General features: G+C 28.7%; 3 protein-coding genes and 1 long non-coding RNA gene across 8 annotated transcripts; 2 read left to right on the top strand and 2 right to left on the bottom strand.

Moving 5' to 3' along the window:
* The first annotated feature begins 2,968 nt into the window (after window positions 1-2,968).
* LOC411858 (ATPase family AAA domain-containing protein 1-B) lies at window positions 2,969-6,721 on the top strand. The gene is made up of 6 exons (XM_395325.6): window positions 2,969-3,310; window positions 3,432-3,674; window positions 3,745-3,946; window positions 4,017-4,213; window positions 5,214-5,392; window positions 5,467-6,721. The coding sequence occupies exons 1-6, from the start codon at window positions 3,155-3,157 to the stop codon at window positions 5,618-5,620; spliced, it is 1,131 nt and encodes a 376-aa protein (XP_395325.3). The 5' UTR covers window positions 2,969-3,154; the 3' UTR covers window positions 5,621-6,721.
* Window positions 6,722-7,236: 515 nt separating this feature from the next.
* On the top strand, window positions 7,237-14,688 carry Pten (phosphatase and tensin-like). 5 transcript variants are annotated; one of them, XM_026439339.1, is made up of 9 exons: window positions 7,237-7,700; window positions 9,251-9,386; window positions 9,458-9,674; window positions 9,819-9,948; window positions 10,071-10,349; window positions 10,418-10,563; window positions 10,645-10,808; window positions 10,897-11,178; window positions 11,298-14,688. In XM_026439339.1, the coding sequence occupies exons 3-9, from the start codon at window positions 9,569-9,571 to the stop codon at window positions 11,694-11,696; spliced, it is 1,506 nt and encodes a 501-aa protein (XP_026295124.1). In that variant the 5' UTR covers window positions 7,237-7,700; window positions 9,251-9,386; window positions 9,458-9,568; the 3' UTR covers window positions 11,697-14,688.
* Window positions 7,292-8,168, bottom strand: LOC100577264. Its single transcript, XR_119705.4, has 2 exons — window positions 8,042-8,168; window positions 7,292-7,925 (listed from the first exon to the last, which is right to left on the bottom strand). It is a non-coding gene; the product is annotated as an uncharacterized LOC100577264 (long non-coding RNA).
* A 6,560-nt stretch (window positions 14,689-21,248) lies between the features above and the next one.
* Window positions 21,249-25,016, bottom strand: LOC409900 (N6-adenosine-methyltransferase non-catalytic subunit). Its single transcript, XM_393391.7, has 5 exons — window positions 24,661-25,016; window positions 24,390-24,566; window positions 24,013-24,330; window positions 23,302-23,684; window positions 21,249-23,216 (listed from the first exon to the last, which is right to left on the bottom strand). Exons 1-5 carry the CDS (start codon window positions 24,715-24,717, stop codon window positions 22,979-22,981), a joined length of 1,173 nt encoding a protein of 390 aa, XP_393391.1. The 5' UTR covers window positions 24,718-25,016; the 3' UTR covers window positions 21,249-22,978.
* Between the last annotated feature and the right edge of the window lie 2,570 nt (window positions 25,017-27,586).

Consider the following 27,586-nt stretch of genomic DNA (forward strand, 5'->3'; position numbering starts at 1 on the left):
ATATATTTCTGTAAAATAGAAAAAAAGATATCAATTTTTGATAAATTTATGGATATTATATATAATATATAATATTTCAAAGAAAGTAATTTTTTTTAATATTTTTTTCAACTATATCCTTTCTGATACTATTTTTCTTCTGTAACATCAATTTTGATTTATCGCTTCAAAACGATTTATTTTGACAAAAAAAAAATCCTATGATAATAAATTAAAGTTGATTTTACAGAGGAACGATAACACTGTATGATTGAATTGATAAAAATGTTAAAAAATATTTTTTTTTAAATATATTTATAAATATAATAAAAATTGATATTTTTTAATTATTTATTATTTATAAATCCAATTAAAATTTTCAAGATTCCAAAGATAATCAAGATTTCCACAAAACTTTAAAACTAAACTTAAAACTTTTTTTTCGAAATTTTTTAAACTTCAAATTAGATTCAATATGATTCGAATTTCATTTGTCATTTCAAATTGTTATTAAGATTCAAATCGATTCCATATGTTCCAAATTCCATTACTACTTGCAATATGATGTTATTTATGATATTTGTCTTTTTATTAATTTTGATTTTTTCATTTACGATATTGTTTCGCATAGTTTTCCATCAATCTGCAAGCAGCATCATCTTTTTATTGTTTCTGCAGTTGCTCAGAATTTAATTTCCTTTGTTGTCAATATTAAGTTATGCTACAATAGATAATAAATTAACCACTAAATTGTAAGTATAAAGCAGCTTTATTGGTTTATAAAGCTAATTTACAATTGATGTTTAATTATCATAATTTCAGTAATTACAATTTCGTCATTTGCGATAAGAATTGTTTTATATTTTATCTTCGTATTCAATTTGATTTGTAAAATACTGAAGTTCATTATGAACAAAAATTAATAATGATGATATTAAAACTATTATTATGATGATATTAATTTATATTAATTATTAGTCAAAATAATAAAAATGTTTCAATATTAAACATTGAATGCTGGTTATATATATTCATGATAATGGTGCATTAATACGCAGCATCATTGCTTATTTACTGCTTCTATAAACATATATATGTCAATTGGTAATCAATATTTAAAATGTAATAAATATTAAAATTTAAAGTAATTTTATTCTTAATTTTAACCATTAAAATTTTGCCTATCTTTGCAATTGATATAATAATAGTTTTATTGTTTAACAATTTCTCAAAATGACAAATGAATTATTAATAATTGTTTATTATTTTTATTCATAATAATTAGAAAATAAAGATTTTTAAAATAATAATTATTTAATCTCAAATTGATAAAAATACAATTTAATTATGAAAATTTTTGAAAACATATTCTCTTAAAAATAAGAAAATAAGAAAAATATATTTATTTAGTAAATATTGAAGAAAAATAACCTTTTTTTTTATTTTATTTTATAAATAGGTAATAATTTAATTCATATCGATAAATTTAAAAGATTAAAAGAAAAATTGATAATATTACATCCAATTTGAAGTTATAAAATATTATTAGTTTCGAAAATTTATATGAATAAATTTTATATGAAGGAATTGAAACCATTGTTATCAATATAATAGAAATACTGATCTTAAAGATTTGTATAGAGTAAATAAAATTTGATAAAGAAAAGAATATCTCTGTAAAATATGAAAAATCAAACATAGCTGATACATTATATTAAAATAATATATCCAATATAGTGTTTTTATTTGTAAAAAATTGTTTTTTTTTTTTTGAAATATTTTATTCAATTTTTTTCAACATGTTTATCATTATTAATTTGATTATTAATTTATATATTTCAATGAATTTATTATTCAAATTAATTTTTAAAAGGAACGGTAGATGGCGGTAAGTTATTATATAAGATGATATAAGTCTGCATCCAGTACCAGAATTATAGATGTTTCTAAATAAGATGTTTATAAAAATGGTATACATTGAGAAGAATGTTCGAAAATTCTTACAATAGAGCACCAATTTTTGCGATATACATCTTATTGATTTTTAGTATTTTAATTTTTTTTTTAAGATATATATATATATATATATATATATCTTATATAACAACATATATAATGATATTTTATATAAATTTATGCTTAAGATCAATATGAAGCTATTTTATTTAACAAAACAAAAAAATAATAAATTAAAAATAATTAAAAATATATTTTTTTATATTAAAAATATTACGATTAAATATATTATAATGAATAAAAGAACTCTTTTATTATATATATTATTCTTATGATTTTTATTATTCATATTATGTAATTCTTATTTTATATAATATATTTTATTTATTTTCTATTAAATTTAATTTATAATTTTATATACAATTCAATATTATATAATATTATTATAATATTTATATTATTGTTTTATTATGTAAAAAATACACACAAACAACGATATTATTATAATTTTATTATTAACATAATTTTTTTTTCATCATTTTATATTTTTGATTTCTCCATCATTTTTTGAATATTACTAATTATAAATTTTAACGACGTAAAATTATATTTCATTAATTATTAAATGATTACATACAATATATATATTATTATATATTATTATATATATATTATTCATTTTAAGAAAAAATTTTGAATTAAACTATATACGTATGAAATGTATTATAATCTTTGTTTGAAGTAATATTATTTCAATTATAAAAGATTATATTAATAAATAAAAAACAATCAAATGAAATTATATTCTATATAAGAAATCATTATATATATATATATATATATATATATATATATATATATATATATATATATATAATTACTCATATATTATGCAATACGCATTCTCATATATATTCTCATATATATTTTTAAATCTCAAATCATTTTTAATATATTAATAATTATCGCAGGGAATTTTATATTAAAACTATTAATACTCATTTTTTATACACTTTTATACATTGTACATCTTAATGACTTGCGCATGCTTACGTTTCCCTCTCTTTCCATTGTGTACAACTATTCTTTCTTTTGTAAATGTTCAAGTTAAGAATTTGAGCACAGTTTAAAGTGGCATGTAATATTAGTAAAAGAATTAATATTTAGTACGCTGGACAGAGAAATTTACCGATAAAATTGAAACAAAATATAAGAAACAATGAATATTGCGGATGGAGTTGGATATACCAGATCAGAAATATTCGTACTTGTGGCAAGAGTATCATTTATTGCGGCTTTTGGATTTTTTAGTATGAAATGGATTATGAATCAACTTGATCCTACGAATAATGCAAAGAAAAAAGCCAGAAAAAAGGTTATTGATTTAATATTTTCAAAAATTAAATCTTACATAACCTTTGTAGTCCATGCACATTTGAAAAGCAACCTTATTTTTCATATATTTTTTATTAAAAATCATTTTACATATTTTATAGGCACGAGAACAATTACGAAAACTGGCTAAAACAGATAATTTATTATGGTCAGTAGACATGGATCAATTGACAGATTATGAAATGATAATAGCTAATCATATAGTGGATCCCAAAGATATTCGGGTTTCATGGGAAAATATTGCAGGTCTTGAACATGTTATACAAGAATTAAAAGAAACTGTTATATTGCCTATACAAAGAAAGGAATTATTTGAAGATTCTCAATTAACACAAGCACCAAAGGTTTTCATACAAATATATACAAATATAATTATATAACAATTTTATATCACAATTTATATTTTAATTTTAGGGTGTCCTCTTACATGGACCACCAGGCTGTGGTAAAACTATGATTGCCAAAGCAACTGCTAAAGAGACTAAAACATGTTTCATTAATTTAGATGTAAGCATTCTAACTGATAAATGGTATGGTGAAAGTCAAAAATTAACTGCAGCTGTGTTTTCACTAGCTGTAAAACTTCAACCATGTATAATCTTTATTGATGAAATAGGTTAGTAGGAAAAAAATATATGAATATATTTCACATTAATGTCATTATTTTAAAATATATTGTGTTATAGATTCATTTTTAAGAGCACGCAATTCGCAAGATCATGAAGCAACTGCAATGATGAAAGCACAATTCATGTCTCTTTGGGATGGATTAATCACAGATCCTTCTTGCATAGTTATAATAATGGGTGCTACTAATAGGCCACAGGACTTAGATAGAGCTATTCTTAGACGTATGCCAGCTACTTTTCACATTGGTTTGCCAGTAAATAAAATTTATACAAAAGTTTATTTGTTAAATATCATATATATTATATATAAAATGTATAATATATATCTTTATAGAATTAATATTATTAATATATTCATAGATTAAGACATTTCTTAAAAGTCAATTCTAAAAGTCAGAACAGATATAAAAGTTAAAGCAATTTTCGCTAAGATTTATTTATTAAATTATAAGCAATTGAAATTTATATTGAGATGAAGCAATAAGTGAAATCATTTTATCTCAATTAGTTACTATATCGATTTGAAATTTTGATATATCAATTTTTATGTTTATTTTGATCTTTAAAATTGGATAAATATTTTATAAATATATTGACATTACATATATGTGAAATACTGAATTTCCATTGTATATGTATATAAATGTACTTGTACTAAATGTACTGATACAAGGTATCCCTATAATGTTGGAATATCTGTTCATATAACACTGTTCACATAAATTGCAGATTCCTGAAATAATTTCAAACAATATTTTCTTTTACGGATAGACTTTTGTAGCTTTGTTAACGATTTGTTAATAAAAAATACTAGCCAATCATGAAGAGTATAACTGCTCAATAGTAACATCATTAATTATGTGTCGCCAACTAAACATGAATAAATCCAAGCAACATATCTCGAAGAAAGTGTGTTGAATATTATATTTATTTATTTATTTATTTATTGTTCATGATATAATTCGATATAATTTTTATCGATAAATATTTGTTATATTCAATATATTTTTTCGAGATATATTGTTTAGTTTTATTCATGTTTGATCTTTTACTATTAATGCACAATTCGATTAGGTTATGCGCTCCGTGATTGACCAGTCTTTTTTGTTAACAAAATCGTAATGAAAGTTTTTATAAAAAAATTGTTGCTTAAAATTACCTCAGAAATCTCCAATTTATGGATATTCCAACATTTTTGGAATATTTATATACATATATGTATATATATATATATATTTTTTTTTTTTTTTTCAGAATGAAGAGCAACGAGTGCGAGTCTTGAAATTGATATTAGATCATGAACCAATAGCTGAAAATGTAGATATAGCAAAATTAGCAAAAGTAACAGAAGGTTTTTCTGGATCGGATTTGCAAGAACTTTGTAGAAATGCATCTATTTATCGTGTTCGAGATTATTTACGAACTCATACACAGTTAATATTTTTGTCTTATTATTTATTTACGCAAAAGTTGAAATCAAACTTTATAATTAATCTTTTTATTACAGAGATACAAGTGCTACCAGCAGTACTGATGATGAAGAATATCATGATGCAGTACGACCTATAACAATGGAAGATCTTCTTACATCATATAAAAAGATAAAAACATCTAAAATACATACTGGTACTTTAAGTACACTTAAATCCGATATAGATTAAACAAAAAATTATAGTATGTATTAATTTACTTTGAAATTTTTTATTTTAAAAAAAAATTAGAAAACAATTTTATAATAATGTTTCTCGTTTTCAAATATTTAAAAGAAAAATATTTAAAAAAAGAATTTATTATTGCAAAATTTCACAACTGGCGAATAATTATCAATACCAACAGTACAATGCATGAGAAAGAGTGTATATATGCATATATGTGTATAATATAAAATAGATACAAAACTATGTTTGTATCTAACTTGTATTTAATCTCTCAAAGACCGAGATCAAGTTGAAATTTTCTTTCCATGTAGACAAAAAGATTTTACAGAGAATTTTATGAAAAATTGTTTTGGTTTTTTTATTTAGAATTATTAGAATGTTCTCTATATGTTGTATTGACTGTTGTTTTTATCCTATCATTTAATTATCCTAGAAATAGCAGTAGAAAATTTCTTCTTCTTCATTTCTCATATAAAATTTCATATTTAGATTTTTTAATATTATATTTGTTGAAGAGATAAAATAAAAGAAATTGAATCTTTATAGCATAACAACTGTAAAATGTGAAGAAATGACAATCTATGTGATACATAAAAAGAGTATAAGAAAACAACAGTCTGCGATGCATAGAGAATGATACTGATGGATTAAAGAAAAAAGAAAAATTTCATCACAATTTAAATTATCTTATAGTATAAAACACAAATTCAAGATTTATAATATAAAAGTATTGTAAAAAATCTAATCTTTTCAAACATAAGTCGATAAATTTATTTTGATGATTAAACAATTTAAATCTTCTGATATTTATATTTTACTATTTTAATTCATTAAATATTTTATTGAATATCATAATAAGAAGTTTCTCCTACATATATGTATAAGTTTTTTTGAAAGTAACCTCTGTATGTGTGTATGTATGATGAATGAGTGTATACAAATCCGAGTAATATAAGAAAATAATTGATTATATCCTGATCACTGTTGTGTAAATTAATTCGTTAATTAATTGTTATATTTAAATGTATAAACTTTTGTATTTATCATTGTACAGATAAGAATTCATAATTGGTGTTCATAAATAAGCAAATATTTCGAATATTATTTTTAATTGCGTTTTTTATAATTAATATATAAACAAAATTAATACAATTGAAAAAAAAAAAGATATTGTAAATCTAGTACTCAAATAATTTAAATTTTATAAGATTAAAACATCCATATAAAACTTATAACGTGTAAAACAATTAACTTAAAAGTAATTTGATATAAAAAGCAAATAGCAATGCAAGTTTTAAAAATGCAAAAATTACAATCTTTTTAAGTATTCTATTTAAGTAATTGAAGAAAAATTACAATAAATTTTTTACAATCTATTTTATAACAAATAATAAATACAAATAAAATTTAATTTATAGTTTTAAAAAATTGGCACAAATGATAATTTATACAAAAAAATTTGAAAAGAAAATCTTTATAGTTTAGTAGTACGAATATTTGGTAAAAAAACAAAAGAAAAAACGCATGCGCAAAAAAGAAAAGAATAAGAATAAAGTATTTTAAAGAATAGTAACAAAAGTTTCCATAATTAAAAAAACTTCTAGATTAATAAATTCTTTTATCCTATTCTCTTTTTTTTTTAATTGGGAAGTAATAAAATCGAAAACTCAAGAATAAATGAATTAGTAGATTTTCTAGAGGAAATACACATAAATGTTGCCAACAGTAGTAGTTAGAAGCACAAATAGACGTGATGCAAATGCGTCATTGTGAATGGTGCTTTTAGTGATAAAGGTGGCTGTGGAGACTTTCCATTTCACATCAGATGTAAACTGTGTTTGTAAAATGGATGTTATAACGAATACTTCTGTTCGTTAATTAAGATTAACTATTTCTTCATTTTTTTAACTGACCTTCGTTAATAATAACGAAGAAATGGAGATAAATAGGAAAATAAGAATGTTAGTTTTGATCGAATCCCGGTACGAGCGTCTGTAAAATCCTGCGTAGCATCACGACGGTTCGTTCGCAGAGTGAACAACCATTCCGCAACAATCGCGATGCATGATCTTATACGTTAGTGGTGAGTGTCCGTATCGCGTGTGCGTGTTTATCCATGTTGGCAAATTGAGGATGCAACATAGAGATTATGTTGTTCCTCACGGCCGTATTCATGAATATGTGCGTTTATTACATCTGTATAAGTTCTTTATCCAAAAACCACTGTACTTTCGTGATAGAATGTGGTTTGAGTTCATGTTACTACTTTGACACGATGACAAGATTACACCATCAAAACGTGATTCTTCTGTGAACAAAAAAACGAGTTTATATTTTTATTGATCTGATTAAATGAAAATTATTAATTGTAAAGAAATTATATCAACAAATTCTATGGATCAAGGGATTTTTATCGATACTAACTTTATTCTTTAGAAATTCACCGTAACTGGGAGTGCCGCTAGATCGCAGTTGAACATGCTCCGAAAGGATTGGAGTGAATTTTACGTTATATGCGAAAAAAGATTGCTTTTTTATTTTTCAAAAGTAATATGGTATCTCGAACGATTTCTTTAAAATCTTATGCAAATCTTCTATAAACGATATGTGAACATTAGATTAAGAAGAAGACAAACAATGTATCGGTGAAACTGGCATGAAAATGTACAGCGGTGTTAAGTGGCCTCTGTGATGTATTGCGAACGGTGCTTAACCTAACTTTTCATCGACGCTTCTACACGGCGTTTTCTTGCGAGTAATGTTCTTTCTATAGCGAACTTGTAACCAAGTGGTCATAAATCGCGAATGTTAATCGTTTATCATTTCTTTTTTTTTTTTTTCTTTTTTCATGTACCAAGTGCTATTCTTTTTTACTGCTTCCATATACGATTTTAATTTATCGTAAAACATGAGACTGTGATCGTTATTTTATAAAATTCTGAAAATACTTTGTATTAATTATATTTCTGATTTTATTAAGAATTATATGAAGATTGAGTATTCACAGTATTTATGCAAGTATGTTTTTTTAAATCATCGTTTATCGTTTATATTCAAATCGACATATATTGAAACTTTTTTTCTTTCTTGTTTTTTCTTTCTTTGATGTTCTTTCGTCGTGATTTTCATAAAACTTGCCAGTGCTTGTATAATATATTACTTGATCATTTTTAAGATATAAATCCAATGTATGAATGTATATAAATATGTTATATTTATTATAATTGGTGATGTATCATCAAATTTTTGTAATTTTTCTCTAGTAATGGTCATGGACAATCTTGTCATTTTATAATCATTTTTATGTGAAAAATTAATTTGAATGATGTGACAAATGTTTTTTTTTGCTTCATATTTCTGAAGCTTCTTAATAAATTTATGATTATTGATCATAAATTAAACTGTTATGTTGAGCACTTATGTAGTGTTCATTAGTGTATTGTGTTGTGTATAGTGTTCAGATTGTACAAAGTTTTACCTTTTGTGCAAATTATAATTGTTATATTGAACTTGTGATGGTCATGGTGACATCAAATTATAACTGTGACAATTGAAAAGGAAGATAACTTAATGAGATGGATAATAGAAAGAACACATGCTTTGGGAATTAATGGGTATATGCTTTTCCTGCAGGAGACCTACAGGCAGCAGGCTGAATAATAAAATCTCAGAACATATCTCAGCATCAGTAACACCCCTCCATGTTTGTCTGGAGGAACAAAGAGGACCAGAACTGGGCTCTTGTGACGCCTCGGCTTATAAGCCACAGGTAAATCTTATTATTTTCATTATAGAGTATAATATAAATAGAAAAAAAAAAAACAATAATTTTTTGTTCAGGCAAAAAAGTTATTTGAAAAGCAGAAAACAAAAGAAAGGAGTAGTAAAGAAGAAGTGGAAACTGAAATTATTGCAATCAAAGCAGGAGATTTGAAATTCAGTCAGCCAAGTATGTCCAATACTATCAGTAATATGAAGATGACCAACCGTATTAAAGGAATGGTGAGCAAACGTCGTAGGCGTTTCACAGAAGATGGTTTTGATCTTGATCTCACATGTATCCTTTTTTTATAACTTTTTATGTTGAAATATATGCAAATATATACACAGATGACATATAATATATAATTTTTTGATGTTAATAAATTTGTTTATATTTAAATTTATTAATATTCCTTAACCATAACTATATTAATAATAGACATAAGAGATAATTTAATAGCAATGGGATTTCCAGCTGAAAAGTTAGAAGGAGTATATAGAAATCACATAGATGATGTTGTCAAATTGTTGGAATCTAGACATAAAGATCACTATAAAATTTACAATCTGTAAGCATTTTGAATATTATTTTATATATAAATTTTTTTTTGAAAGTTAAAACATTAATAAAGATAGATTCTTAAATATTCTAAAACATTCTAAAACATTCTAAAACAAGTATATTTTTCAGATGTTCAGAAAGATCTTATGATTTTAAAAAATTTAAACAAAGGGTAGCTACATATGCGTTTGATGATCATAATCCACCAATGTTGGATCAAATTAGACCATTTTGTGAAGATGTACATGAATGGCTTTCTCGGCATCAAGAAAATGTAGCTGTAGTTCATTGTAAAGCGGGTAAAGGTCGAACAGGTGTAATGGTGTGTTGTTACCTTCTTCATATTAAACAATTTCCCACTGCCACAGAAGCCCTTAATTACTATGGAACTAAAAGAACGCACGATAGGTGATTATATTACATTTTATTTTTACCATGTACAAATAGTGCTCTTATCAATATTGTTTATTATTCAGAAAGGGTGTAACAATACCTTCACAGAGGAGGTATGTGGATTATTATGCTACTCTTGTACAAGAAGGATTAAATTATCAACCTGTTACATTATTGTTACGGAAAATACAATTGGATCCGGCACCCATTTTCCATGGAGGTCAAGGATGTAAGAAAAATAAAATATTCAAAATATATTCAAAAAATAAAATACAATTATATATGTTTATATATAATTTTTATATTTTAGACTTACATTGTGTAATATCTGAATCTAAAAAGAAGATATTTAGCTCTGAAATAGTAGAAGTACGCAAAGGAATGCATACGATTAGTATTCCTTTAAAACACAGTGTAGCATTGACAGGAGATATACGAGTGGATTTCTTTAACAGACCAAAAATGAAACGAAAGGTATTTATTTATATAGGTTTGAAAATGAGATAATTAATTGTTTTTAATGATTTAAATAATCAATATTTTTTTTTTATTTCGTATTTAGGAAAAATTGTTCCATTTTTGGTTCAATACATTTTTTGTACGGGATTATTTATCGCCAGAATATGATAACGGAGAGTTACCAGTTGAGCGTTCAACTAGGGCATTGAGTTGCGATGGTACAACCATGGAATTACCAATGGTTATGTCGCATATGAAATCCCGGGCCGGATCGCTGGCTAGTCTCGGACCTATGCCACCTACTCTTGTTTTAAGTATAGATAAATGGGGTTTGGATGACGCACATAAAGATAAACATCACAAAGTATATAGTGCTGATTTTAAAGTAAGTATATGTGTATGCTTATGTATATACATATATATATTAGATGCATTAAATATATTTTTATTATATGAATTGAAATAAATTTTGATGAATCTTATTTAATCAATTGAATGTTGTAGGTTAGTTTATTTATGCATCGAATGGGTGGTACTATATCGCAAGCTGTATCAGCAACAACAAATAGAACAGGAGAGGGTATACAAATAGGAATGGGAGGACAAGACACTCCGAGCGAATCAAGTGAAGCGGACAGCAGTGAATGCGATACGACCGGAGATACAACGGGTGATGAAGATGGGGAATCTGGTGAGTCTTCTGCATCTCTGGTGGTGAATCACCATCCTCTTACACACAGCAGTAGCCGTACACACGTTAGTATTCACCAAAGAGCTAGTCTCAGAGAAACTGCAAAGGGTTTACTCTCACGTGGGGATAAAAATAGAAGTAGTCATCGGCAAACCACAAGCAATGTGAAACGTTCTTCAGCTCTTGTACGTTCAGCCACGTTTGATACATAAAAAAATTATATATGTATATATGTATTATTATTATATATGTATATATATGTATAATTTTTTTATTTTATGTACATATTGTGTGTATATATATAAATAGCGCACACGCGCACTATATATACACATAACGCACACATATGCACGTCCTCACACACAGAGTATTTTGTACTTAATGAGTTGAGTTCTTTGAACTGATATACGATTTTTACAAGTTTATATAAAACTAGATCGTGCTACTAGTTTTTCTTTGTTATGCCAGCATGAAAAGTTTTAGTAAGTTCTTAAATGCATCAATTTTATCTATGTTTTTTGCTATTGAACATTATGAACGTATATATAAAAAGATTTTGTTCAGTTTTAAGATAAGAGGAATTAAAAGATATTTTGAGAAAAAACTTTTTTTAAATGAAAAGAATATGAAAATATGTATTTTAATATTATTCCTTTAATAAGATATTAGCTGAATAAATTTTTAATGTTTTTTTTTTTTAGTTTCAAATTTATCTATTAATCAAAATAATAGAATCTATCTCCGCGATATATTAACAAAATTCTAATTAATATTCAAAACTAAAAGAATTGTAAATTAAGAAACAACTGTATATTTTTGCATAACAGATATTATTTGCAAAATATTAAGATGTTCCAGTATTTGATGTTATGATTTTTTTCTTTTTTTCTTCTTTTTTTAAAATGAAAATTATTGGATATTTATTATTAAAAATTATTTTTAAAAAACGAATCTTATAATATGACTATTGTATATGTTCCATTTATTATATTAGATTTCACGTATTTTGTTGATGATGACTGTTTATAATTGTTCGAAATAGTAAAATTTGTATGTGTATATATATTGAATAAGAGAAGTCTCTTAGTGGTGAAAAGAAAGTGCCGTCTTTTGCGTTTATGCAATTATGTAATAACGTACTATGTACGAAACTAGTATTTGTTTTGTAATTGTATGACAAAGCCAATTTGTAGAGAATAATTGACTAAAAGTACAGAATAAGAAACGCGACAATTTGTAATTGTAATATTTTATCGTTTGTATTTGTATTCTTTGTGGCATTATGAAGAAAACAGATGAATCAAATGTATCCTGATTGCCTTATACTTTGTGATGGTCGTAACAAAATAGCAAAGTTGATTTACATAGATTGGAGAGCAATAGTAAAAATTTAATACACATGTACAGAAAATTTAACGTTTCGATTTCACAATTGAAATATGTTACACATATATTAACAGGCTGTGCAATGTCTCCAAATTTGATTTCCTTGATATCTAGCAAACATGATTTTCATGTCGATGACAAGATATATTTCATTTCAATTAAGTTATTGTGTTTTATCGTATAAATTATCACGAATTTTTATTAATATAATACAAAGGTTATATTCGCGTATAATCATTTAGAATCTAATCGAGTAACATTATCTTAAGAATATTAATATTTTCTTTTATATATATATTATACTATTTCAGACAAGTAACTGTTTATTTCTTTTTAATTTCTGTCTTTTAAATCAATTTTTATTTTATTAGTATTATTAATATTATTAATACAAAATTAAAGAAAATTTGCATCAAGTATATTCAAAAATTTGGCAAAACCACGTAAAATTTCGTTTTAAAAAAGCGGTCTTAAAACTGATATTTTACGTGTGTTGAGCTGAAATGAAAAGAATTTAGAGAAAGTTTTAATATTGATTTTATTATTTAATTTTTTTTTTCTTTTTATTCATTATTACTTCATTACATTATCAGATATTCTAGAAATGAATAAGTGTATTATTAAATAAAAATAAGCTATCGATAAATAAAGTTAAAAGGTTGTTACTCGATACACGAAATTACCTTATGCGCATATTCCTCTATGAGGGATTATTCGCTCCGTTTTTATTTCTCGCTATTATTAGTTTTCGAAGATATATGGATATTTTTCTGGTTCATTTTCGATTACATACATATTCAGGTATTTTACTTATTGTTAAATGTAAACAAATTTTTAATCCTTTTGCTTATTATGGAGGGATTAAATTTTTTTAAAGATTATATATAGATATTTTTTTTTTTTTTACATACTAACAGAAAAACGCAATTAGAAAATATAAAATTTACAAATTATAAATTTAATTTTCTCTTTATTGATCTGCGCATTTAAACATGTGATGAGAGAGAGAGAGAAAGAGAGAAAGAGAGAAAGAGAGAAAGCGAGAGCGAGAGCGAGAGAGAAAGAGAGAGAGAAAGTTGTACTATCTTATAATTTAAAAGTGTAACAATTATAAAAATAAGATTATAGATATTAGAAAAAATTAGGAAAGTTAGAAATGTTTTGATAAAATTTATATGTGATTGTTATTAATATAATTTCATTAGCGAGGAAAACAATGGAGGTACAAAGTTTCAAACGACATGGAAATTTAATTACGAAATGCCGTGTTAATGGTATAAGTAGAAAAATATCTCGAAGCTGTTAATATATGATGAATAGACTTTTATACGTGTTAGTTTTTTGTAAATATGTAGTAAATATTGTAATAATTGGACAATTCAACCATACAGGAATTGGATATTCAGATAATTTTCATTTTTTTGAAAATTGTATCACCTTTTGTCGAATAGATTTTTTGTGAATCGTTCACATTATAGATTCTAGTACTTGTAAGTACGTGCTTAATAATTTTCGTGAATTTAACGTGTCATGCATGAGAATGCGAAAGTTAGGAAAGCCTAGCGATTATTGTTTAAAATATAAATTTCTATATCCTTTTTCGGTATATATCTAGAAATATGAAATGTCATCAAAATCTTGATATATCCTAATTTTACTCTGTTTTTTGTATCGCTGCATGTTGGTAGTTCATAATCGGATATTTATAATAGTTGAAATTCATAAAACTGATACACATCTCTACTACATATTTTGTAACGATTATTTTGTGATACTATTATACTTATGATTATTAATTATATCGTTGCTATATCTTTATATGTATTCTTATTATTAATCATTATTATTATTATTATTATATTATTATTATTATCATCATCATCATTATCATCATCATCATTATCATCATCATCATTATTATTATTATTTTATTATTACTACTACTATTACTAGTATTACTATTACTACTACTATTACTACTACTACTACTACTACTACTACTACTACTACTACTACTACTACTACTACTACTACTACTACTACTACTACTACTACTACTACTACTATTACTACTACTACTACTACTATTACTACTACTACTACTACTACTATTACTACTACTATTACTATTACTACTATTACTATTGCTACTGCTATTACTACTACTACTACTACTACTATTACTACTACTACTACTACTATTACTACTACTACTACTACTACTATTATTATTATTATTATTATTATTATTATTATTATTATCATAATAATAGTAACTAATAAGTTACTATTGTTGTTGTTATTATTATTGTTATTATTGTTGTTGTTGTTGTTGTCGCCGTTAATGTTCTTAGTCTATTATTACAACTACTATTATCACTGTCATTTTTGTCGTCATCATCAATCACTTATCATTGTCATCGACGTAATCATCATCATTATCTCCACCATTTATTATTACTATTATTATTATTATTTTTATAACTATAATTTTTAATACTACAAGTGCTACTGCTGTTTTATTGTTATGTTAATATCACCATCAGAGACATCATTATCATCATCATTTTCATTATTATTATTATTATTACTATTATTTAATAATATTATAATTATTATTTTTATTTTTATTATTAATGACATCATCATTATCATCATCACAATCGTCATCATCGTGAATAAAATGTTAGTGGTTATACCTAGTTTTATATTATAAATATATTTCTGTAAAAAATACTTTATGGACAATGTTATACACACGCATTGCAATTTTAAAACAGTACAATTTTAGAATACTTTCTTACGTCTTCCGATTTCTTTGTAACGTGCAAAGTTCACTTTCAAATTCTTATGCCAACAAATTTTTTTTTTTTATCTATGCTTATTGGTTCCTGGCCCATTTGTTTTTACCTATGTACTATTTTTTCTTTCTACTGATAAAAAATAAAATGTATACATGGTTTGTAACGCTTTCTCTTTGTAGTTCCTTATTCAGGGGAGGACTGTGAAGAGCTTGGTCCATTTATTTAAGTTCAAATATTGTATTCATATTTGAGTCATATTCAAATACTTTGTTCAATATTTTGTTAAATTCTTGTTAAAACAAACAAATTTATACATATATCTTTTTTCTTTTTAACGCATAACGTAATAAAAGTAACCATTTTATAAATTATATTCATTTATCGTTTAAACTCGAAATTTTTATATTGTCTTGTACAAATGTAACAGAATATATTTCGAATACAAGATTTGAACTTAATAAATTATATTATTGTCATATAGTGTTCAGAATTCGTATGCTGATCACGAAAATTTTTCTATTTTGTTCGCTATGTAGATTATTGTTATTTTGCATGTTAATTTTTTCTTCCGTTTACACATATTTCAAATAATTTCGGATTTCGAACACTTTCTTTTCTCTTTTTTTTATCGATTCAGAGAATGCTTTCTCTATTTATAACTATAACGAATCTGTATTTTTTCATTTCGCATGTTGGAATGCAATATCACATATTTTTTTTTCCTTTTTTTTTCTTTCTTTCGTTATCACGCTAAATCTTTTCTCATAAATTGAATACGGTGTGAGTACGAGTGTTGGGTGATTTGTTAAATTGCTTATCACTAATAATATTTGCCTTGTTTCGAATATTCATCATCGATGGTGATTATCAATTTATCAAAAAAAAATAGTGAAATTTGATCATTTGAAAATGCGTGCGAGTAAGAAAGAAAAAGAAAGAGAAGGGGAAGGGGAAGAGAGAAAAAGAGAGAGAGAGAGAGAGATTTTAACTTGAAAAAATAGGAAAGAAGAGGAAGAGAAATATATGTATATTCGATCATGATCTCATTTTTCTCCTCCACCGCACTGCACCGTATTTAGATGTAGAATCATTCTAAGAGTTGATATTACACTATATTGACCAACTTGTCTCTCTATATGTCTGTTCACCATTAGTGGACATGGACCAGCGTGTTGGACGATACCGCCTTCTCTCAGACGGAGGAATGATAGATGTTTTGTGAGTTCATCGCCAGTCATCCCTCTACATTCTTCGACATTGCTGTCGTTTGCATGCATATTAACACGCGGGGATTAGAAACTCGACACTTACCGTGTGTGTCCTTAATCATCAAAGACATCCGATTGAAATGTTATGTGCTCGAACAAAATGATCCTTTTTTTTTTTTTTATGATTCTATGTAAAGTGTTGTTGAACGACGCATTGATTGATTCCGACAAGCCAAAGAAACGATTTAAAATATCGATACAAAAATTTTTTTTTTTTTTTTTTTTTTTTTATATTCAAAAGGTTGGAAAGTTTTCAAAATATTCGTCGCTTTTGATCTCAATTCCCTTGAAGAAATCGCGCCCATCCATTTTGCGCGACCACGTGCTACACTGCTCTTTTCCCTCTTTGAATACGTTCTTTCGTCTTAGAATTTATATTACGACTATAGACGAATTTTTTTTTACTTTTTTTTTTTTTTTTTTTTTTATAGAGAACAAATTTTATATTTATTATCGACGAGCTGGAAATTCTCTAGAAGAAAAAATAGAGTCACGAAATTAGTTTTTAAAAAACATTAGGGGAAGCGAAAGAGGAAAGGGAAAATGTTGTACATTGTACATAAAAAAAGAACAGAACAAACGTAAATATAAAAGAGAAGTTCCATGCTCAGTGTACTAAAAGAATAATATTAGGTACATATGATGCGGCTTGTGTAACGTTTATCCCATTTTGTCGGTGAAATTGTGCGGATTCTCGCGAATACGAAACAATGGTGTTTGATTGATTGAAAACCCGCCATATTGGACTGTAGAGACCGACGAAAGAAAGTGTGTTTATATAGATTATGAATCCAGATGGGAGAATAATGCTGTAAAAAAAAAAAAAAAAAAAAAGAAAAAAGAAAAAAAAAGCAAGATTATTTTCGTATAACGTTAATAAATTGTAAGTCAATAAGTACAGCAACAAGAACGATAACGACAAGAACAACATCAGTAACGCCAATATTCGAGCAAGAGTTATAACGACATTGGTAACGACGATCGCCGACGACGAACATGTTACTTGCCCTCCTCCTCGTTCAATGATGACGACGTTTATCGTATAATTGTACATTAATTTCTTTTCCTCTGTAAAAACGATTGAATCGATACATGTTGCATCACTATATATAGCTAAAAAAAGAAGAAGAAGAAAAAATACGTAAAATTATGTTCTTCTACGACATAACTTGAGCGAAAATCCTTTTTTTTTTTTTTTTTTTTTCACTAAATATTTATCAAATTTCGTTCAAAGAGAATAAAAGAAAAAAGAAAAAAAGAGAGTAACGAGAAGAAAAGGAGCGAGTGATGTATAATGTATCGTCCCTGAGTTCGTCGGAGTATCATATAAGTATACATATGTAGTTATCGAAAAAAAATCTGGCCGTGTAACGTGTTTCGTGATCACAGGCCGCATAAAAATCTTTACCTTCGCTCAGGATAAAGATATTTATGAAAAAAGTTTGCGACTTGCATTGTGTAAGGGAAAAAAAAAAAAAAGAAAAAAAAAAAAATTAGAAATGTATTACACTACTCGGCAAATTGCGATCTCTTTGCCGTCGAATAGATATTACACTGAGATGATCGTGAAAATCGATTACTCGCGAATATTTACGATCTTTGTTCGTTTATGTAATTTCACGGTAAAAGCAAGATTGAAAAAAACAAAGAGAGAAAGAGCGAAAGAGAGAGAAAGAGGGAGGGAAGGAGAGAGAGAGAGAGAGAGAGAGAGAAGGTGTAAATATCAGACTTGAAAGTTATATGCGGTTTTGCTCTGTTGCGGTCGAAAAAAAAAAACCGATCACGATGTAACGTTACGATGTTTGCGGTTTAGAAAAAATTGCGACCATCGTAACGTGCAATATAGATAAAATTTTTTTTAAGGGAATTTTATTCGAATAAAAGTTATAAGTACAGTTATTTCCTCGGTACTTGCGAAGTAGGCTAACTTTTTTAGGTTTCTTTTTTTTTTTTTTTTTTTTCTTAAACGGACAAAATAAATGTCCGTTTTTTGGTCGAGCCAATGATTGAAGAAGATACACGAAAGAATTTCGAGAACGCAACAAGTATCGTTTCTGACGCCGTCCTTTTCTAACTCAGCTTGTACGTTGCGATACGATAGTCTGTGTAACTCGGTGCAACTAGATGACGATGATGATGATGGCGAGCGATCAATTCGCCTTCATGCATCGATTTAATTGGCGTTTCTTCTAGTTTCACTGATATTCTTTTCCTTTTATTCTTTCCGTTCACTTATACGCGTAACCATAAGCGAGTCTCGTCTTGTACAGAGAGTGATCCGAAATTCATGGGAGCACAAGCATCAGAGAGACTTTATGATTCGAAATGAAACGAAAATCAAGAATAATGAAAATTTTCTTGCATTTGCATTGCTTGGTAAGAAAATCTAAATTGAATATATTACAATAAATTTTTAAATTTGATTTTTTTAAAAATTAAATTTTAAACGAAAAAAAAACGTTTAAAATAATCCTTTATTAACAGCTCATATTCAATCAGGAATTAGATAATTTCACTTGTGTTTGAAACATTTTCAAACTTGACTTACTCGTCAAGTGAAAAAATTTTATTCTACATTTTCGTTTAATTTGAACCATAAAATCTCTCTGGACTTCGTTTGTACCGTGAAACACGAACCACTCTACAATACAATCCTCATGGAATGATAACACAAATCGAATGAAGTGCGCGCGCGTGCGAAAGAAAATTCAAGATCGATCGAGCCCGCATGCGCAATGAAATGATACAGCAAAAGCTTCTGTTTCCTCTAACGAGAACGTATTGGAACGCTTTCTCTCTTTCGCTACTTTGAGCGAGTAGATCATTTGTATAGATTTCAGTCGCGGAAACTTAAAACTTTAAGGCGTCTTATATCGTCCGTTCGTGCATCTTTTTGTTCGTATCTTGTCGTTCGTTGATATAAACGTAACTATCGTCAGGTTATGAAAATGTTTGATAGAATTAATTACGGTACGGATAAATAAATACGTTGACACGCGTAATTTTTTGATCGCGGTCTGAGAATCTACCTTTATTCTTGTATTCGAGTTTCTTTTCGTCTAATTGAGACTAAATTTTATGATTGATGGAATGAATATAGAAAAAAGAAAAAAAAATAGAAAGGGAGAAAGAGAAAGAGAGAGAGAGAGAGAATGCGCGTGTATATGCGTGAGTGTGTTATGTGCGTGTGTGTATGCGTGCAGTGATTAAAAAAAAGCGCGAAAGCGAACGAAATATATGTAAGTATATACATATTCGCGTTATCGGGTAGCGAGTTTTTGGATTATCTCGAACGAATTAGTAAATTTACCTCGCTCGAGCTATTTTAATCGCACCTATAGTTCTATTCGAACTAAAACGTTGACTCGCTAGCAATCGTTGCGATACCTCAGTTTTTTTACCCTCTAAAACTAAGGAAGGAAGGTAAACTTACTAAATACGTTTTTACGTATCGATAATTGTGGCATACGTATGTACCATATCGTTACTTCTTGTAACGTACACGCTTCTCGGACATATTTTTTCTCATACGAAGCTCATGGAATATCGTTTTATAAGTGACCATCTCTTAAAATTAACTTTTATATGATTCATGCGGAATGTTCAAAATATAAATAAGATGCATTATTTTTTTTTGTGATATTGTATACAAATACAACTCTCCAACTTTCGTATCCTCCAATTATCTTCTTTTTTTTTCTTTTTTTTTTTTTTTTTTAATCGAATACGGGAGAAGGAATTCTCCTCTCCTCTCCCCCCCCCCCGTTCGTCTTCTTATTTATTTTTATTTATTTTTTATTTTTTTTTCTTTCTTCTTTTCCCTTTTTGAATTTCACACACGAAAACGCGAGTTTGTTGTTTTTTAACGATGATTTTTGTTTGTTCCTATGAAATACGCTAGGAGACACCATGCATACAATAGGAAATGGGGAAAATCGGGAACCTTGCCAATCGCATTCACAGAAATTAACATTTTTTTACACAGGTACGCATATTCATATTCGACCGCGATACTTTTGAGTTTGTATTCCCTTTAATATATGAGCATAAAATCAAAGTTTTCACGAAATTTACCTTGGCTCTGCTTACAGGGGAGTCGACCTATTTGTGACTTTGTGAAACTGTAGACCAATGCGATGGAGACAGATCAGAGCTAAACTTCACTCAAAAACGGTTCTCATCCGACTACTACAACCCATCATTTGCTCACAAATGAATCGATCAGTAATATAATCAACGAGTTTCGCCTGTGCCTGCCAGTTCATTGCTATACGTTACATATCCATATTCTTAATTGCTGTTAGAATTTCCTATTTTTTTTCTCTCTCTCTCTTTCTCTTTCTCTCTCTCTATCTCTCTCTCTCTTGCTTACGATTTTATCACTCATAAGATGTTTCTTTAACAACGTGTATTGAACGTTTATGATGTTTAGAAAAGATAGGAAAAAAAAAAAAAGTAATCATTTCCAGTGAATTGAGATTTACGAAAAATTGTGTGAGAAGAAACGAGTGATACGATTTTTAACGACGATTTAATGATTGCCATTTATGCTTTCAACGACCGATGCTGTATTATTATCGATTGATTTTTAATTTATAAATATTCGTTTCTAGTTATTAATTCGAACGAAATATATATCTTATATCGTATATGTTGACGATACATTTTCGTCATTCATATTTTTATTCAATATCAATAACGATTGTCTTTAAGTAGCGTGTTATTTTTCTTCTTTCGGTAATTTTATTCGAATGATAAGTTTGTATCCCGCAGAATCTTTCTTTCTTCTTCTTCTTCTTCTTCTTTTTTTTTTCTCCATCAAATTTCAACGATCGGAATCAATAATCGATTAATCTTCATATCTTTTGTAAAAATAAGATAAGAATATTTTCGGTCTTCGAAAGTTCTATCGTATTAGCATATTCAAATATTTTGTATTATTTATTACCGACAAGATTTAATTTGATTTTCTCTTTTTATTATTATATTCACCGAAAAATATACATTTGCGAATTATATGAATTAACGTGCGACGAATATGCTTCACGAAATTTTCAAGGATGTGTGAACGTTATTTGATGGAACATGTATAAAATCTAAAAAACACGTGTAAACTTGAAAACTTCGTAGATTGATCGTCAAACAATGATCGGTTCCTCTTCGTTTCGTTCAAAGTGAGTGTGTACAGTTTTTAGATTACGAAGAAAGATGAAAGAGATAAAAGATGATTCGCGAACCATCCATGAATTGAAACGTATTCTATCATACTACTCGAAGCTTTACTGGGGCCAAGAAATTTGTTCGTAAGTTTGATCGCGGATCATATAAAAGGTGTAAAAATGTAGCTATCGTATATAAGTTGTATTTATAGAAATTTTAATATTTTCAAGACACAAAGTACAAAGTAACACGACCGGATCTCAAACCGTTTCGAAATATTACCGCGTTTGCTTTTTAAGAATGCGTATATAACTTAAGATATTTTATATTGTCGTTGTTAAGTGAATTAGTGAAAATTAATAAGTGTTTGCGACAAATTGTGCCGTCGTTTCCTCGCTCTTTTCCAACATTTTGCGAGCAAAGATAATCGATCGAATGTATTCTTAAACGATCTATAACACGAAAAGAATAGACGTGAAAATTGAATTAAAATTCTTGATCATCGATTCGACTGAACTTTATTTCAAATATTATTGTATCCGCGTCGCAAAATATTCCATAAATGCTGTCCAAATTGAAATGAAAAAAAAAAGAGATATGTTGTGTAACTATACATATTTACACGTAATTTGGAAAGAATTTTTGGAATATTTGGTAACGCGGTGTATTGAAAACAAATTATAAGATATCACAATATATAAGAAAGAATATCAGTAGTTTACAAAAGTACAAGTTTCTCTTGATGTTGTTTTCTTCTCGAATTTTTTCACGAAGAAAATATTCGGATTGCCAATATATGGTAATGTTTGATATTATACACGATGATTATTATTTGAAGAAAGGAGTTGTTGAAACACGAGCATCAAGGTGGCCGTTTTACCTTCCTCTGCCACGTCCTCGATTGAAACCACCTCTACCCCGACCTGCAACTTTTCCCTTAGGTGGTGGTGACTTTGGTCTAAGAGCTTCGATACGTTCTGTGCAACCAGTGGTGATTTGTCCATTGGCAAAATAACTACTGTAAAGATCTGCGTTGAAATTCGTGTTGGTCAGCTCGGGTCCAACAGTGAGCCATCCTGGTCGAATAGTGGTGTCTCGACCGAACAAGTGCAGACTATGTAAAACGAGAAAAATTTATTGATTAACAGATTTTCATATATTGCTTTTTATCATATATATATATATTTCAATCTTCTCACCGTCGCCTACCAAGACAAAAGTGTTCTATTATATGAAAAATCTCGACAGGCTTTTCTATAGAACCATACTCGGGCTCCTCTGAAATAATCAGATCGATATCGACATTGGCGTGAATGAAATCTCCGTCTGTGGATCGTCTAACAGTTCCTTTGATACCCATCAGACAATGTTCTTTGGTTCTTTGAAGAACGGCTTTGCTGTCCAGATTTTTACTGTGTCCCGGATTATTGATATTGGTTCGAATCCAGCATATATCTTCGCATCGTCTGAAACCCCATTTTCGAAGACAAAAGCGTCCCATGTCTAATCCATCGCTACTGCCGCACCAGAGAAATACGAAACTTCGATTAGCCGCTACTTCGCCGATATCTAATTCCATTATCTACAAATGTCGATTGTTTTTAATAAGCAAGCACTACGAATATTTACACAACAATTCTGCCTTCGTTAAATAATAATTAATTAAAATGTCTTAGAATTCCGAAATATTCGAGAAATTTGAAACTTTACTATTTTTTTTATTTTAATATTAGAATTAAATTACTTGTAGTTTTCTATAAAATTCTTATAAACTTTCTGATTTTATTTAAGAGGCAAAAGGAAATTTCAAATATTGCAATATATCTTAAAAAATGAAAAAGTGTTTGAATTTTAATTAAGAAGGGCAGAATTATTTTATGACATCCGTATAAACTACGATTTTTATTAACCTGGTCCCAATTCCAAAGTTGTACGTTTGTAGCGCCACAGGTGCGTTGATACTCTTCCAACGGGGGCTCGATCAAAATTACATCAAATTTGCAATTCAATTCTTTCAAATTGTATGAGAGCAAATCAGTTTTAAGATACATGGGTGGTGTTGCAGTTTCCGCGATTAAATCGTCCTTTAACTTGATCAATTCTCGTAATTTTGGATATTCTTCGAATCTATCCGCCAAACCCACATCCCTGATAAAATTCTGCGGTCGTTGACCCGTATCGATGAAGTGTTGACAATAATCATTATGCGGATTTGACGATTGTGTTCCCTTAAATGATAAAGTAATATGTAAATAAGAAATTTTCGATTGTAGTTCGATTTGTCTACCTTTAAAAACGTCGACGAGTCTTTGTAAACGATTTCATCGGTCGTAACCACCTCGTTTTTCGAATCTTTTATTCCATTTTCCGACTTTTCTGCCACCGATTTTAATTTTTTCTTCTGCGTATCATTGACATCTGTTCCGAGAATTTGTCGTAATTCGTCCACACTCGAAACACCTAGCTAAGTAGAAGAAACAAATATGTATCTTTTATAAACTCTTGATTGGAATGAACATAACCTCAACAACACAAAATCAGGTTGGAATTATTCTTACCGTCTGAGCAAGTAATTTCTTGCGTTTTTGCGAACGTTCACGTAATGTCTGAAGCATTTTTTATATAAATTCTTTGGAATTGTTTGCAAAATTTTAGATTATCATTCATTTCCGTTTACATATATACTATTTTTCATTTTGATGAATCAAAAAATGAAAAGAAAAATTACTAAAATATAATTTTTTTCAATTCTTTTTATCATATAATTTATCGTTTTAAATTGAAACAAGATTGTAAAATTTAATACTAGATAAACGATACGTGACACAATTCTTCAAACTAAAAACAAAATATATCTATATCTGCACGCCATCTTGTAGCAAAATCAATTTTCATTGCTGGAACGAGCTACAATGGCGCATAAGTGACCTCTTGCGGAAAATTATACAACGAGCAATGTAGTTATTTCGCGGCTGATCAAAATTTAAAATTATTCGTACGAAAACAAAACAATATACATATTTATTTATTCTAAAAAAGATCGTATATAAAAAAATTTTGCAAATCAAACGTTTCGAAAATATTACTGAATCTTTTTACATTGTGCTTTCCGGGGTAAAAGCAGTCATTGAAAACGGTAAATGCAAGCCCGATACTCAACGCACACTCAAGATTAAGGATAAAGGACACATTTGAAATCTTTTAAGACATTTAAATCTTTGAATTTTTCAAAATCTTCCAAAAGATTTTTTAGCAAAATAAAAATAACCAAAGAGAAGAAAAAGATATATTTGAATATATAAAAGTTAAGAAATTCGTTAAAAAGAACGATATATTTGTGAAATAAAATAGATTTGATTCGAAGAAATAAAATAAACTATATGAATAATAATAGATGGTTATAAATACGAAAGCTTTTATGATCGAATATTATTTTATTTTCTTTAAAATCATTATAATTCATTACAAATGGTCACATAAAGAATATCGATACAAAATATTATATAAAATATAACGATAATATAATAACGATCATAAATTTAATTTTTTGTGAGATATAAAATTTCTAATAATCACGACAGACCGTTTGAGACAAGACGTTTTTCGTAAACGACTGCGTATAGAACATCTTATAACGAACATCTTATAACACCCTATATAACTAACCAAATTTGATTCTTGACGAATTCGTAGCGAACAAATTCATTTCGAAAATCATATAAAAATACAAATGATTCAATTTACGATAAATATTTCACGCTTAACCTTTCGAATATAGGAAATAGTACGATAAATCAGAGTAATAATCTATATCATCTAGATTTATAGTTTTATTTTCTAATTATATAATGGATCAAAAATGAATTATATGACTGATATATTGCCTTAGATAAATAGGAATGCATTTTTTGTTAAATTCTCTTAAAAGATTCTCTTATTGGATTCGATCTTTACATAAAAATCAACAAAAAGGAAGAAAAATTATACAAATGTATACATTATATATATATAAAGGTAAACAGAAAAGAGATAAAGAAATGAAAGATATTCGAGTTGTTTTTCCACGAGGGTTGATTGGCGAATTAGGCGGAACGAAAAACTGGACGATTTTCGTAGACGTCCTCTACACAAACGATAGACGATGAATCGGCATTGATCGGCGAGGATCGGTATTAACCGGTGTCGACAACAGAGACGAGATCCTCTTTGACCCAGTCCATCGCGACGGTATCAAGGTAACGGTCGTAGGAAGCAGGTGGTGAAAGACTGTGCCGTCGTCGCATCGCTTCCTCGTTGGTCATCTCGTCGTTGCGATCGTCTTTCCGTCGTCTTCGTCTCCGCAAAAATAGATCGTTTTTAAATCGTAACCCCCATCGGCCTGCCTCGGGATTTCGGCCTTTGGATTTTCAACGAAGTCGAAAAGAATCCCCCCGTAAAAGAAAATAAAACCGAGTACGTGCTCCTGTGTGTGTACGTGAGTTCGATCAATGGGGAATTAGAATTTTCTCTGACAAGGAAATTCTCTTCTCTGATCTTTCAACAACCGAATGTATAAAATGAAATCCGGTTTCGAATTCCTCTTGACGCGGATCCACAAGCGGAAGCCCGGTCGAAGGAGGAAGCACACGATCGAATCGAGTGATACCGAGTGAAAATCGATCCCCCGTCGTCATTTTTCGTCGGCCAAGTTCGATCGAGCGTAACGGTTTCGATTGTCGCACGGCCTTCCAACCATCGTGATCCATCCAAGTTCGAATCGTGGTGCAAGCAATCCGCAATCCGGATAGGTTACGCAAAGGATATAATACGCGAAAGTCGAGTATGAGAGATATATAATACATACGTAAATTATGTTTGCCGATGTCGGGCCAGGTTGGCAAAGTCACGTACACGCGACACATCGCGCGTTGGCGAAAACAATTTTTTGCAGCCGAGCGCGTTCGTTGGCACAACAGGTGTCGTGGAAACCTGGAGGGGGGAGGTGGGGCAGGGGGAGGGTAGATGACAGAGGTGGTCCCTCGGCCCCGTGCCCGTGCGGAGGGGAGGCGGGGTTAAGAAAAACCACAAGTCGAGTGAATCATCGGCAGCGCTGTTACCGTTCCGATTGGTCGATTGGCCGAGCCTCTTCCACGAAATCCGCCGCGAATTCCGAGAAATCGGCCGGTGGCGCTACACTCACCGTTATCCCTTTGCCTATTATTTACGGTGCTCGGTGCCGGCAAACAAGCGTCCCATAATCGTCGGCCCTGGATGGTCGCGGCGGACGGAAACACGCGGAGGAAACAGAGAGAAAAAACGAAGAGACGACGACGAGAACGACGACGACGACGACGACGACGCGCCGAGATTCGGGAATCAGGGTTAGATAATTGGAAAGATATAAAAGTCCGACGAGAAAGCGAGACAAGTTGTCTAAAATTAGTTGGAATTAAAACGTGGGGGGTTGACGTGCTCGGCTATACGTACGCGTTTCTATATATGACA

The sequence above is a fragment of the Apis mellifera genome, linkage group LG3, assembly GCF_003254395.2.
Source record: "Apis mellifera strain DH4 linkage group LG3, Amel_HAv3.1, whole genome shotgun sequence".
Lineage (NCBI taxonomy): Eukaryota > Metazoa > Arthropoda > Insecta > Hymenoptera > Apidae > Apis > Apis mellifera.